This window comes from Vulpes lagopus, chromosome 12 (assembly GCF_018345385.1).
Source record: "Vulpes lagopus strain Blue_001 chromosome 12, ASM1834538v1, whole genome shotgun sequence".
In the NCBI taxonomy this organism is placed as follows: domain Eukaryota; kingdom Metazoa; phylum Chordata; class Mammalia; order Carnivora; family Canidae; genus Vulpes; species Vulpes lagopus.
The window spans coordinates 19,826,861-19,842,045 of NC_054835.1; the positions used below are offsets into that span (position 1 = coordinate 19,826,861).

A 15,185-nucleotide genomic window follows, 5' to 3' on the forward strand; every position below is an offset into this window, starting at 1 on the left:
GACTTGATCCTGGGTCTCCAGGATCACACCCCAGGCTGCAGGCGGCACTAAACTGCTGTGCCACCAGGGCTGCCCTAAAACCTTAAAATTTTCTAATTGCAGTTGACTTTTGGAGTTTTTAAAATATTGAATTTTAAATTGAGGTCTAATTACATATCATAAAGTTTACTCTTAAAGTATTTAGTCCAGTGTTTTCACTATATTCACAAGGTTGTGCAGCCATCATTACTGTCTCGTCCTGAAATATTTTTGTTACCCTAAAATGAAACCCTGGAATTCTCCATTACTCTATCACCCCAGCCACTGGCAACCACTAATCTGTTTTCTTTCTGTCTTTATAAATTGGTTTATTCTAGCCATTTCATATAAATAGAACCATAAAATATGTGGCTTTTTGTTTCTGGCTTCTTTCATTTAACATGTTTTCAAGCTTCATCCATATTGTAGCATGTAATAATACTTCAGTGTTTTTTATTGCCAAATAATATTCCAGTATATGCATACATGACATTTTGTTTGTTCATTTGTTGATGGATATTTGGTATTGTTTTTACTTTTTGGCTATTATAAGTAATGCTGCTATGAAAATTTGTATAAAAGTTTTTGTGTGAATATATCTCTTAGGTATATATACCTGCCAGTGGAATTGGTGGGTTGTATGGTAATTCTGTTTAACTTTTTGAATGAGCAAACTGTTTTCCAAAGTGACTACATCCTTTTCTACTCCCACCAGCAGCGTATATGGGTTTTGTTTCTCTGTTCTTGCCAACACTTACATTGTCTTTTGGATTATAGCCATCCTAGTAGGTGTGAATATAGTTGCCTTAAAAATTTTTTTTAATAATGATTGGTAAATACAGTTTTATAATGTTAGTTTATATGGTTTTATAAATATTGTTTTATAAAATTTAAAACCATCTTACTGAAGTATGATTTACATATAAATAAAAAATCATGTAAGATTTATAGTATTTCTAGTCACCCTGGGAAAGTTCTGTGTCCTGTGCCCCACTCTGTGTCCCAGATTCCACTGACCTCATTCCTATTGTAGATTAATTTTGCCAGTTCTGGAAGTTCATATGACTGAAATCTTCTACTATATATTTCTTTTTGTCTGGCCTCTTTCACTCACAAGTTTGAGATTCATCCCGGATATTACATGTGTTACTTCCTTTTTTTTTTTTTTTATTGTTGATAAATACTCTGTTTACTGATTAAAGCAGTTTATTCACCTGTTAATGGCCAGTTAGGTGAACATATCCATCATTGTTGAAAGTTGTCTTTTGCTCCTTTGTGTTTCCTTCCACCCTCTCTCCTCTTACTGCCCTGTCTGCTCTCATCCTTTCCTGGCAACCATTGACTTGCTTGCTGTTATTGCAGGTTAACTTGCATTTTATATAAGTAGTATTATAAAGTATCTTCTCTTTTTGTCTTCTTTAACTGTGTGCTCATCATAAATTCATATATGTTGCTGCATGTATATTGCTGTATAATGTTTCATTTTGTGGCCAGAGCAAAATTTGTTTATCCCTTTACTTATTGATAGATATTTATGTTGTTTCTAGTTTTTGGCTATTACAAATAAAACTTCTAGAAACATTTATTACAGATTTGTATATGTGTCTACACATACGCTTTTATTTCTCTTGGGTGAATACTAAAGAATGCAAAAATCTTACTATGTGGTCTTTATGAGAGACACAGCTTAAATATAAAGACACTATGTGGTTGATATTTCAAGGACAGGAAAATATGCCATACATATATAAACTCAAGAAAGCTGGAGTAATCTACAAATACCGAGTTTAAAGCAGGACACATTACTGGTGACAAAATGGGACATCTCATTATTACAAAAGTGCCTGATCTACCCAGAAAATAAAACTTTATGAACCTAAAAGCAAAGCTTCAAAATATATAAATATATATATGAAATAGAGCTAGACAAATGCAGTTGTAGTGGGATATGTGAGCATACTTTTCTCAAAAGCCTAATAGAATAAATAAGCCCCCAAAATAGTAAGGATAGAAGATTTGAACAAGATTAACAGGACATATATAGAACATTGCACTCAACAAATACTTTCTTTGGGGATCCCTGGGTGGCGCAGCAGTTTGGCGCCTGCCTTTGGCCCAGGGCGCGATCCTGGACACCCGGGATTGAATCCCACGTCGGGCTCCCGGTGCATGGAGCCTGCTTCTCCCTCTGCCTGTGTCTCTGCCTCTCTCTCTCTCTCTCTCTCTCTCTCTCTCTGTGTGACTATCATAAATAAATAAAATTTAAAATAAATAAATAAATACTGTCTTTTCAAGTGCACATGGAACGTTCAATATATCCTGAGCATGAAGTAAGTCTCAAAAATCTAAAAGATTGAAATCATTCAGAATTTTTTGGTGACTGCAGTGTAATTAAGCTAAAAATCCATAATAAAAAGCTTTATGAAATATCAGATGAATATGTTATGTTTTTATTCATACTCTACTAGTAGGAATGTAAATTAGTACAACCATTGTTAAAAATTGTTTCACAATATCAACAAAGTAAACATAGGACCTAGCAGTTCTATTTTAAGGTATGTATCCAATAGAAATGCATATGTATGTTTACCAAAAGACACATACAAAAAATATTAATAGTATAATTTGTAAAAGTACTCAACCCCCTCTCCCCCTCCAAGACTGGAAGCAACTTAAATGTATCAACAATAGAATAGATAAATAATTTTGATTATATTCATTCCATTGATTACAACTGTGAAAAAAGAATGAGCTATTCCTGCTAAATGCAGAGCGTGGATGAATCAGTATTACAAACATAATGGTCAGTGAGAACAGCCAAACACAAAAGAGAACACACTCTGTGATTCCCTTTATATAAATAACAAATAGGCAATAGTAATCTGTGGTGGTAGAAGTCAGAACAGTGGCTACCTTTGTCAAGCACTAATGATTAAAGGGCATATGAAAAGGGCTTCTAGGCACTGACAGTGTTGATCTGGGTAATAGTTACATGGAGTATGCACATTTGTAAAAATTCTTTGAGCTATATACTTAAGATTTGCTGCTTTATTGTTTGTACTGTATGTTTCATTTTACCAAAAATGTTTTAGCATTCATTGTTTGACTCATTGCTTATATTTGTGTACATTGCTGTTGGACCTATAAATTGGTATACTTCTTGCATTCTCGTTGGGAGGCTATTTGATAGTATTTGACAGAAGCAGGGCAAATACCCATTTTTTTGTCCAAATAATTCAATTCCTGTAATTTTTTTTTTAATTCTGTAAATACAATTCAGAGGGAGTAAGTTACACACACACACACACACACACATATGTGCTTATTGCTCTGATTTATAATGAGAGAATATTAGAGAATTTAAAATACTAGTAAGAACAGGTTAATATTCAGTGATAACATTTCACCTTGGTGAATTAATAAACATCCATTAAAACATATAGATCACATGGAAATATGGAAAAATGTTTATGAAATGTCAAATGAGTATATTGTGTTTAGACCTTTGTTAAAATACATGTGGAAAATAAAATGGAAGGGAACATAACAAGGAAAGCAATCATAATAAGGCAGGGAAACAGTTAACATATTGTCTTTCATTATGATAAAAAGTGTTTCTGGGATCCCTGGGTGGCGCAGCGGTTTGGCGCCTGCCTTTGGCCCAGGGCGCGATCCTGGAGACCCGGGATCGAATCCCACATCAGGCTCCCGGTGCGTGGAGCCTGCTTCTCCCTCCGCCTGTGTCTCTGCCTCTCTCTCTCTCTGTGACTATCATAAATAAATTAAAAAATTAAAAAAAAAAAAGTGTTTCTTTAAACAGAACTATAGAGAATTTGCCATTTGAAGAGTCAGTAAACTGTATTGTTTTTATACAATAGTGACAATTGAATGTAAATTAGTGTTGTTTTTCCTTGGTATGAGAGCTAAAATTTTTGAAGATTCTCACAATGAATTGAAGCTTTTCATTATATATCTAAAAATAATTACAATAAAAGTGTTTGAAATAAGATAATACAGGTCTGGTCTTTATATCAATTATAAGTTTTAGGATTATAAAATGGTCTAAGGTTAGACATTTATATATTTTCCTAATGTAAGGCAAGTTATTAATGCAAATATTAGCAGTTTGTGCATTTGATTTGCTTTTAAGAGAAGAAGAAATCAGTTCTCATTATTTGTTCCAAACAGCATTTTATTGGAGTTTTAATAAAAGGTTTTAAAGGGGAGTATAGAATCACCAAATATACTGACCAAGGACTGAGAAGAATATGCGTAGCTCAGTGGTGTCCCTCTGGGGGAATGTCCCTCCGTTGTGGAATTGGAGTTAAGATAGGGCAGATTTCAAGGAAGAGTCTTGTCTTTTCCACTTTATACTTTGATGGTCTTTATTTATTTAATAATGGTGTTTTTGTATGTTAGCTTGTTTTGTATGTTTTGAATGTTTTTGTTTGTACATTTTAAGTAAATTGCTTAATTTCTGTTACTGTTCTGTAAACCAAAATCCAATTTCAGTTCTATTTTTAATTGGAATATTTAACAATGAATAATCTGCAATGAATTGCGAAGCCTATTTTGCTCTTCTTTTCTCTCTTGTTTTTGGAAATAATTGATCTTTTCTGTTCCAAAAGAATTTGTGGTGAGGAAGATAACTTCTGCTTTATCTGTTGGCTTTGAAGAAAAATACTGTTGTGTGTATTAATTTTGGTGAATTCTCCTTACTGAGGCATTTTTTTTCTTCCATTGAGTTCTTTGACACTTATTGAAATTACTTAGTTTATATCTTAAAGTAGTTTTTACATGTCTATATTGCTCCTCTGAATTCATCAATCATTTAATTATATCCCAGTATGGCATTTAAAGTAGGACTAATAGAAATAAAATGATTTGATTCTACATATATTATTCCCTAGAGATTTGAGTTCTTCAGAGTTTTTCTCTTTTGCCTTATACTGTGTGTTAAGTCTACAATTAAATAGCTTGGTTTGTTAGCATTTATAAAATAAGTATTCCAGTGTTACATTTACCAAAAAAACTTTTGAGTAACTCTTCTTTTTTAAAATTCAGGCTCTGCTGGTTCTTCATCAGTTAGATAGCATTGATTTGTGGAATCCTGATGCTCCTGTAGAAACATTTTGGGAGATTAGGTATGTATGTACTTTTATTTTTTAATTCAATTTAAGATTTTATTTTGTGTTTATTCTTTGTGTTTAGATATTAACTCTGTGGTACTTGGTTTGTTGTAAAATTTTATTTGCAGAGGTTTTATGATTTTATATTTTATTTGGCTTAAAATTATTACTACTATTTTTTGGCTTAAAATTATTAATTAGATTACTTGTTTTAACTGCAAGAATTGCTGTCACAGCAATTTGGAACGTAAATTTTTAAAATTGTGCTTAATTTTATTACCCAGCCATAAGTACTCTTACTTGTGTTCTTTTCTGTTTCAGATTTCTGTGTAGTACAACTGTATTTTAAATTGTTTATTATATGCTTAGAATGTTAAAACTTTGTAATGTTAATAATGTGTTTATAAAACTATGGTCTTTTATAAATAACCTGTAATACCAGTGATTTGTGTAAGTGAATTAATAATATCTGCCTAAAAGGTAAAAATATATACAGAGTTTTATAATTTATTTCCTAGCTTATATAAATTATTATATTTTAAAGAGAACAAAGGTAACATATTGAAAGGATGGGAATGTCTAAGCCTGAGGCTTTGTCATTATCTTGTCATAGAGGTAGGTGCACTAAGTCACCTGGCAGCTGAGTTAAATCCTAGACACAGAGCAGTATTCTTTGATAGTCATATAATGTGATTTGATAGTAATCATATATGTAATTTAAATTTTCTAGTTGCCACATTATAGAGAATAAGCAGGTAATATTTTAATATTTTTAAACCCAGTACATTTAGAAATTATTTTAATATGTAATCAGTATGAAAGCTATTAGGATATTTTACATTCTTTTTTTCATTAAGTCTTCAAAAAATTTTTTTTAAAGATTTAAAAAAATTTATTTATTTATGAGAGAATTCACAGAGAAAAGCAGAGAAATAGAGGGAGATGAGGCTCCCCATGGGGAGCCCAATGTGGGACTTGATCCTGAAACTCCAGGATCATGCCCTGAGCTGAAGGCAGATGCTCAACCACTGAGCTACCCAGTCATCAAAATTTGCTTGCATTCCATACTTATAGCACATTTCAGTTTGGGCAAGCTACATTTTAAATGCTTAGTAGCTACGTGTGGCTGGTTAGTGGCTACTGTACTGGACAGTGTGGCTGTAGAGTAGGGATCAGCAAACTTCTCTAAAAGGTGGAGTAGTAAATATTGTAGTGTTGGTGGGCCAGATAGTCTCCGCCAGAACTATTTGGTTCCACCATTGGACCATGAAAGCTACCAGACGTGATATGTCAATGAATAAGTATGGCCATGTTCCACTAAAACTTTATTTACAAAAGCAAATAAGGACTGGATTTGGCCTATAGGCAGTTGTTTTCAGATCCCTGCTTTAGAGCACTGGGTTTACGTACAGTCTGCTGTGTGCATGGTCTGTCATTTCTTCTTGAGTCTTCTGCAAAGATGATATAAATGGATGACACAACTGGGAGTTTGGGGGTTAGAGGATTTAGATTTTTTTTTTTTTTAACATAATCTGTAGACTTAATTCCCTTTGATTATCATACTGTTAACATTTTGATAACCATTTTTCTAAAATCCTAGCTTCTCTCAACTTGTATCTGTTATGAGAGAATGTCATTCTTACGTATTTTGAGGTTATTTATTGAGGTTATTTATTGATGATACTGATAACAGTGAACTTTATGTTATTGCAGCTCTCAAATGCTTTTTTACATCTGCAAGAAATTAACTAGCCATCAGATGCTTAGTAGCACAGAAATTCTCAAATGGTTGAGGGAGATTTTGATCTGCAGGAATAAATTTCTTCTTAAAAATAAGGTAAGCAAAATGACATCTTTAAAATGGAAGAATATTTGGGGGATAATCGGTAGAGATTAAAGAGATGTATGTTAGCTAAATTAAGTCTTAATGTTAGCTCTTCCTGTCTACAAAGTCTTCAAAGGAAATATATGTGCCAGAAGATGATGACTGACAAGTTAACATTTTAAAAATATTCTGAGCCTTTGTCCTTAGAACTGCAATCCTGATAAATTCTAGTAAAGCAGGACTCTGTGAGATCTAGGTCTAGGAGGAATGGGGCTGCTATAACTAAATTAGATTGAGAAACATATTCCATCTTAAGTTTGTGCACAGGGCTTGAGCCCTTATGCGTTATGGTTTCGGGTAGTCCAGAGAATGGTATCTATCAAGAAACTGAAGGGAAGAGGTTGAGGGTGTTTCATCTAAGTTTATTTATATTCCTTCCATAACAGTTTCACCTCTTCGAATATCTGAGTTTTCTTCCTTAGGGTTGAGTGAAAAGTTTTAATTCTGAACTATTAAAATATGGGGACAGAGTGTTAGGCGGTTAGAGAAGAGCTTTATATTTCTTTTATAAAGTTTCTATAGTCAATTAGAATTCTTTTCTATTATGGCATAATTTCAGGAATACTTGATCCAATGAATTTTTACCTATTTCTGGAATCATAGCTACAAAAAAATCCCAAACATATTAAACTCATGCTTTTCAGTGTACCATGCAGCTTGTTAAATTTCTTTGTTTACACATGGACTAATGGTGAGTTGGCATCTGAGCAGACTCCAGGGTTTCATACCCTTGCCTGTGGTGTAATTCTCCAGAGTATAAGCATTAGTAATACAGTAATCTGTATTTGTCTGGTCAGTAAAGTTACCCTTGTAACATACTTGGCATATAAACCAGTGTTAATTATTCATCCAAAGGAATGTAATCTCAAAAGAGTCTGTTTCCAATTATCCTGACATGACACAGGATGAAATGGGAGAAAATCTTTGTCATTCATAATTGACTCAGAAGTACATTATATTTTTCAAATGATAGATTTATGTTGTTGATGTTTTATGTTTTACTTGTGTCCATGTTAGATCTAGAAATGTTAATTCTGTATTTCTAGAATCTTGTTTTGGATGATTTGAAGGGTAAAAAGCTAAGGGGAGTTTCAAAGATATTGAACAAACTATTTGCACTACTGGGTTTTATTGCATATTGTTCAAGGTAAGGGGTATGAGTTGGGATGAGAGGTTTTCCAGGATAGTCTCAAACAGGAAGAGAGCTTGTATTATGTATTTATTTTTCTTGGTTGTCAGTGCATCAGAAAGGCTTACTTATTTTTTCTCTTTAGCAGGCCGATAGAAGTTCCTGTCACTTTCTCTTCCTTTATGGGGTAGGATGTGATGTTCCTTCAAGTGGAACTACTAGTCAGATGTCCATGGATCATGAAGAATTACTACGTTCTTGTACTCCTGGAGCCTCTCTCCGGAAGGGAAAAGGAAACTCATCCATGGTAAACAGCTACTTTTGTAGTTTTTCTGTATCATTGTCATCTGTGCTGTATAGTTTTTTTCCTGAATGAACTTTGGTAAATTTCAGCTAGATAATATAGTAAAGAACTGCTTAGATTCTAGTTCCATTGCTACTCTTTGTGGAACCTTAGGGAAACTCATAACATCTCTGTGACCCAGTTCCTCACCTGTAAAATGGGGATAATAACAATTTATGCCCCAGAATTGTGAGGATTAAATGAGATTGGTGTGTAAAGAGTACTTGGTTATTTGGCAATTACAGGCTATAGTTGATAGCTAAAATTATTACAAACCTCTATGTAAAAGAAGACCATTCATATCCCAGAAGTTTAAAAGTTGTACCAACTACCAAGAATACAAATTTACCAGGAGATAAAGCATTTTGCTTGATGTTATAGATAAGTGTTTGTGTTTTTTGTTTGTTGCACGTTTCCTTTTAAAAAATCACAGTACAAGTGAAAATACCAAATCATTACAGACCAAACTTTTTATTAATGGTATCTTTACTGTTAAAAACACTGTTTTTGGCATTTAGTATGCAGCTCCCAATCTAGAGAGTACATTCTTTAATCCTTATCGGTGGAGATGAATATCAGTTTGCTTTTTTCATGGGAAGGTCAGTACTATGTCTTATTGTAGGGTTAGGTTGTCTTTCTTAATCGTTGCCATTATATAGTCTGCAGGAATCTTGATTAGACTGATTTTCCACAGAAGATCTTGCTGGTCTACTGTAACCATTGGCATTATATTGTTAGACTTGAAAATCACGAAGTACAGACCAAAGCTTTTTTATCCCTAATTTTCAGTATAACATTCTGTTGAGGACAAAATAACAAGTAAGCAGTATAGTGTTTACTGTTGTCTGTGTTAGCTGCAGAATTTATATTCATTTTGTAAATGTGGATTTCTTTTGGAGTATGTAATCCAGAATCAAGTATATCTTCTATAGCAATATTTAGTTCTTGTTTGTGGCCTCATTTTAGTACTTACTGCAGTGTTTATTTCTTGCCCTCAGTAGGTAGATAGAATTTCTTATTACTCCCTTTGTCATTTATAATTTGAGTTGGAAATGCATTGCATTTTTCATTCAGTAGATGTATGCTGTGGGTACCTTCCTTGTGTGTGTTTGCTCAATCTGCATTTCTAGAATCTGGAATCAAATATCTGTTTGATTTGAAATTGGACAAATACTAGCATGATGTTGGTTCAAATCTCATTTCTCATTCAGACAAGATACTGAGGAGTTTGAAGATTCCTGTTATGATGCAAGGGAAAGCTTTTGTGGGTTATTGTATGCAGACATACATGGTATATAGTTTGTTGTATTGTTGGATTTTGTAAATAAAATTATCTACATTGCAAACATAATGCCTCCCATTCCTGACTCTCAGGATAGTGCAGCAGGGTGCAGTGGTACTCCGCCAATATGCCGACAAGCTCAGACTAAACTAGAAGTGGCCCTGTACATGTTTCTGTGGAGCCCTGACACTGAAGCTGTTCTGGTTGCCATGTCCTGTTTCCGTCACCTTTGTGAGGAAGCAGATATCCGGTGTGGGGTGGATGAAGTGTCGGTGCACAACTTCTTGCCCAACTATAACACATTTATGGAATTTGCCTCTGTCAGCAATATGATGTCAACAGGTAAATGTGGGTAATGTTTTTTCTTCCTCTTGTTCAGTTTGCCTTGAATCACATGACATCCAATTGTGCTAGGAATGTAGGAACTACTTTGTAAGTTTATAGGATTAATTCAAATTGCTTACCTGAAACCTTTTCTACACAAGATAGGGTGAAAGTAAATAGCATTTGAAATAAATCGTTAACTTCATACTGAGCTTTTAATATGCGGTGTATTTGTTTAAAAACTGGCAGTATAAATTGCTGTCCGTTACAAATTTTATAATTTACTATGGCTGAACTATATATAGTGAAGTTCTAGACGGTGGCACATGTTTTGAGTAACTACAGATGGGAATATCGATTTTACGCTGTGGACATTGTAGAGTCTAAGTTAGATACCTTTCCTGTGAGGTTGGTGAAAGGAAGTGTTCACTTTTATCATTGAAGCATTGATTCTGCTCCTCCTCTGCCTTATGGGTTGGGATTGCCAGCTTCTCCCTTGGCAAGCAGGGCTCTAAGTGCAATGAGTTGATTTGCTGTTGTCTTTGCTTAGGAAGAGCAGCACTTCAGAAAAGAGTGATGGCACTACTAAGGCGCATTGAGCATCCCACTGCAGGAAATACCGAGGTATGCCCTTAGCAACAGCAACAGCCCTCCCAGGCCCCCACCCACAAATGTAGAAGCCTCAGGTCATGTGTGTGTGACCAGAAATAGCTTTTGAAGCAAATCGAAGATATGTGCGTATTACAAGTAGGATATTATAATATGTACCAAGTTTGAGACCTGTCTCTTGCTGATTGATTTTTAGTTCTAGGTTTAAAGTTGCTTTCAAGTGGTAATTGCCTTCATTTTAGGCTTGGGAAGATACACATGCGAAGTGGGAACAAGCTACAAAACTAATCCTCAACTACCCAAAAGCTAAAATGGAAGATGGCCAGGTGAGTTTGTAAAGTTGATTTTGTCTTTTAACTGATCTGCTAGACATAGGTATTTCACTCCAATAATCTTTTGAGTCACTGTTAGTATAATATGTATATAGTTGTCGTAAGACTGTTATTTAGTTGTGGTTCATCTGAAACTGCATGAATATGGTAGCCACCAGCCACATGTGATTTTTTTAAGTTTAAATGAAAATCTAAATTAATTAAAATTAAATACAGTTAAAATTGAGTTGCTCAGTCATACAGTAACCACATTTCGAGGACTCATTAGCTACATGTGGCCATTTGCTATACTGCATTGGACAACACATAATGTTGCCATTATTACAGAAATATTGGCCAGCATGAGCTAGAGATGATTTATGGTAGGGACCATTCCCTTATCCTCTTTCCTTCTCTTTTTCCATCAGAGTATTTCGTGGAATTTTCAGGAAAGGGACGACAAAGGTAGAGAAAATACATTAAAATTGAAACTACATTTTACTATTTCAGTTAGGTATTTTTTTTTTAAGATTTTATTTATTTATTCATGAGAGAGAGACACACACACAGACACACACACACACAGAGGCAGGGACACAGGGAGAGGGAGAAGCAGGCTCTACGCAGGGAGCCCGATGGACTCAATCCCAGGACTCCAGGATCACTCTCTGAGCCAAAGGCAGACGCTCAACTGCTGAGCCACCCAGGCATCCCTCATTTGGTATTTTAATTAAGGGATCTGGTGGGCAGAAGACTGAACTCCTAGGTTAAGTGAAATTCAAAAAAAATTTTTTTGGACATTTCATCCAACTATTATCATCTATTACCCCAGAAATTAATAATTGCATTTGTGTATATTTGATTTGTAATGGCCATATTGCTCTCATTATAATTAGATGTTAAAGCCTCCCATTGCTTTTTTCTTGTCATTCTTAATTAGAACAAGAGAAAAAAAGTTATGTTTTTGTAAAGCAAGAATATGTACCTAATGTCATTTGGAGAGGACATGTGGCCTTAGGATGAAAGGTTTTTTGGGGGGTAACATTTTATTGAGATATAATTTGCATATGACACAATTTGCACACTTAAAATGTACATTTCACTTTCTGCCACCTTTCCATGCCGCCATAATGGTATACATGAACATCTGGCATCAACTGTGCCGTAAAGAGAGGCACAGGTTTTCCTTAGGCCATGTTCCAAAGTCATTGTCTAGTTTCCGACTGTGATGATGAAGCATGGTTACATTGGTGAGCTTGAAATCATTGATGACCACAGAGCTGGAAAAATGTTGTGAACCTCACAGGTAGATGTTAAACAAGTGTGGAGTGATCAGCCCTAGATTTGATGTACAACTCAGAGATCTAGAAGAATGGCAGAATAATCTGCATCCATCCTGCCAGTTTGGTTTCATTGTGCTGACAACTTCAGCTGGCACCCTGGACCATGAAAAAGCAAGGCAAAAACAGTGTATTTACAAAGTTCCACAACCATCACCCCAATTAAAAAAAACCCATACCCATGAGCTATCATTCTCTAATCTCCCCACCACCACCCCACACCCTGCCAACGCTTGGGAACCATCCAAGTGGTTTGCTTGGTTTGCTTTCTGTAGATTTGTCTGTTTTGGACATTTCACATAGTATGATTTTTTTTTTCACTTGGCATAATGTTTGCAAGGTTTGTTCATGTTAGCCAAAGCTTTTTCAAAGAAGTTTGTTACTGTTGGTTGGTATACTAGTCTATGACAAAAATATACTAGTGGCTCTTAAAAAATGTATATGATAATCTTAGGTTTGGACTTATTTTTTTCATCTTTCACATCAGTTTTTACTGGAATATAACATAACATACATATAAGAACATGTACAAATCTGAGCGGTAGTGCAAAATAATAGGAGGTGAACATACCTGTGTAGCCAGCACCCACATCAAGAAGTAAATCATTGCCAGCACATCGAAGCCTTTGTTATGTCCCATTTCTGATCACTAACAACCCAAGAATAACCATTATGCTGACTACTAAATAACAATAGTTTTCTTGTTTGTAAGCTTGATACAAATGGAGTGCTAGAGATATAGTCTCTTATATATTCTTTCTCTCAACATTGTGAGACTCATCCATGCTTTTCCATAACATTGTTGTTCATTCAGTTACTGCTCTAGGTATTTCATTCAACACACAGTCCACAATTTAATTTTCCTTCCTACTCTCTTGGGGGATTGGATAGCTATTCAAAGAATTTTGTTATTTTGAGTATTTCTGTTGTGAACATTCTTGAATGTGTCTTTTGGTGACCATCTAGATGTATTTCTGTTGAGTACATAACAGTGGAATTGCGGGTAATAGGGTATGCAGATACATCCATGGGGAATATAAATTGGTACAACAACTATTTTTTTTTTTTTTTGGTACAACAACTATTGAATAAACTGGTGGTTTCACAAAGATTTTTAAAAGATAACTATCATCCAGTCATTAAAAGCATTCATTTTACTGAAACTAATATTACACTATGTGTTAACTAACTGGAATTTAAATAAAAACTTAAAAAAAATAAAGAATTTCTTTTAGAGAATATGTGCCAAATGGATTCACTAACAGAGATCTATTAATTGTTTCTTATACCTACATGAACAGTTTTTCTATTGGTGGTTATCAAATTAGAGCCCTTTTAAGACTCAAAGCAGAAAGTAAAATATTGCATATACTTTTTCTAATCTAATTATGTAAAAAATTTTTTGAAGTACTTAAATATTCATTAAAATCAGAATTATATCAGGCCTGGGCATAGGTAACCTGTAAACATTATATTACTCTAATATAACGTATTCAACTACTAATAGAATTCACTTTGCAAGGGAATGGAACATTATTAAGGGAAATGTGAAATTATATCAGTGGAATAGATCTGAAAAGCAAGAAACTTGTAGTAACCGTTTGAACCCCATTAAGGAGTATATAAATAAGCAGCAGAATTCAAACTAGAGAAAAACACTAACCTAATTCTTTATGGACTACAGAAGTCAAGACACAAAAGAGCCACTCAGAGGAAGAATGCCATTATCAAAATGTTTTTTTTTTTTTAAAGATTTTATTTATTCATGAGACACACACACACACACACACACACACACACACACAGAGGCAGAGACAATGGCAGAGGGAGAAGCAGGCTCCATGCAGGGAGCCCAATGTGGGACTCAATTCCGGGTCTCCAGGATCACACCCTGAACTGAAGATGGCACTAAACTGCTGAGCCACCTGGGCTGCCCTATCAAAATGTTTCTATTTCAGCTCAATTTTAACTTATTTAATCTTTTTAATATATAATATGACAGAGTTCAAGAACATTTAACTGTAATTTGAAAACAGAGTAATCACTACTCTTTGTTCCCAAAGACAAGAAGAGATTAAGTATTATTGTTTCTGTTGGAGGGGAGTTAATCAGGAGTGCCAAAAAGTGCTGAAAAAAGCGAGGCTGAGTGATAAAGTATGAACCCTGTGAGAGAAAAGTCTTTAAACCTGTTGTGAAAACTATAATTACCAAAGCACAGGTTGATGATACTACATTAAATGCTGTGAATTCACCACACCTGGTCAATAAAAATATACAACATGAACTTTGACTACCATGTAAAAAATTCTTCTTTACCTGTTGTTGCCTAAATTTTCAAGGCAGCCGTCAGTGAATCTCACTTGATATGGTCTGTAAACCAACATATGAAGCAACAGAGAAGTTTCTCTGCTTCATTTTTTAATCCTTCACAAAGATTAATTGAATCATATCAATTAATGATATGAAGAACTGTATCCCACAATAAAGTGCTTCCTTCCTTGCAAACGTTATCCAAATTAATGTCTATTAGAGCATCACTGTTGGATTGATGTTTATGAACTGCAGGTCCTTGACTAAGACATAAATGGGATGCTGAATTGGGAAGATGTTGATGGAGAAAAGATGTTAGTTTCTGCAGGTGAATGAATCGGAACTAGCTGCTTTTCACACCCAGGTTCTTCATTAGAGTCTGCCTTATTTCTTTCTTATTTTGCACTGCTCTGGGATCTACTATGACTTACATCAACTGCACTCAGTGTATCATCAACAATATGCCTATCGTGGTGGTGACGGTAGTGGTGGTGACACTAGGGAC

At 34.6% G+C, this 15,185-nt stretch overlaps 1 protein-coding gene across 6 annotated transcripts in view; it reads left to right on the forward strand.

Moving 5' to 3' along the window:
• Positions 1-15,185, forward strand: part of NF1 (neurofibromin 1) — a 265,517-nt gene that overhangs the window by 109,278 nt on the left and 141,054 nt on the right. For 5 of the 6 annotated variants that reach the window (XM_041726981.1, XM_041726978.1, XM_041726976.1 and 2 more), the window contains 6 exons: positions 5,083-5,162; positions 6,861-6,984; positions 8,307-8,468; positions 9,879-10,128; positions 10,661-10,734; positions 10,962-11,045. In XM_041726981.1, the coding sequence (XP_041582915.1) occupies positions 5,083-5,162; positions 6,861-6,984; positions 8,307-8,468; positions 9,879-10,128; positions 10,661-10,734; positions 10,962-11,045 (774 nt within the window). The remainder of the gene's footprint in view (positions 1-5,082; positions 5,163-6,860; positions 6,985-8,306; positions 8,469-9,878; positions 10,129-10,660; positions 10,735-10,961; positions 11,046-15,185) is intronic. The other variant, XM_041726977.1, reaches the window with a different exon arrangement.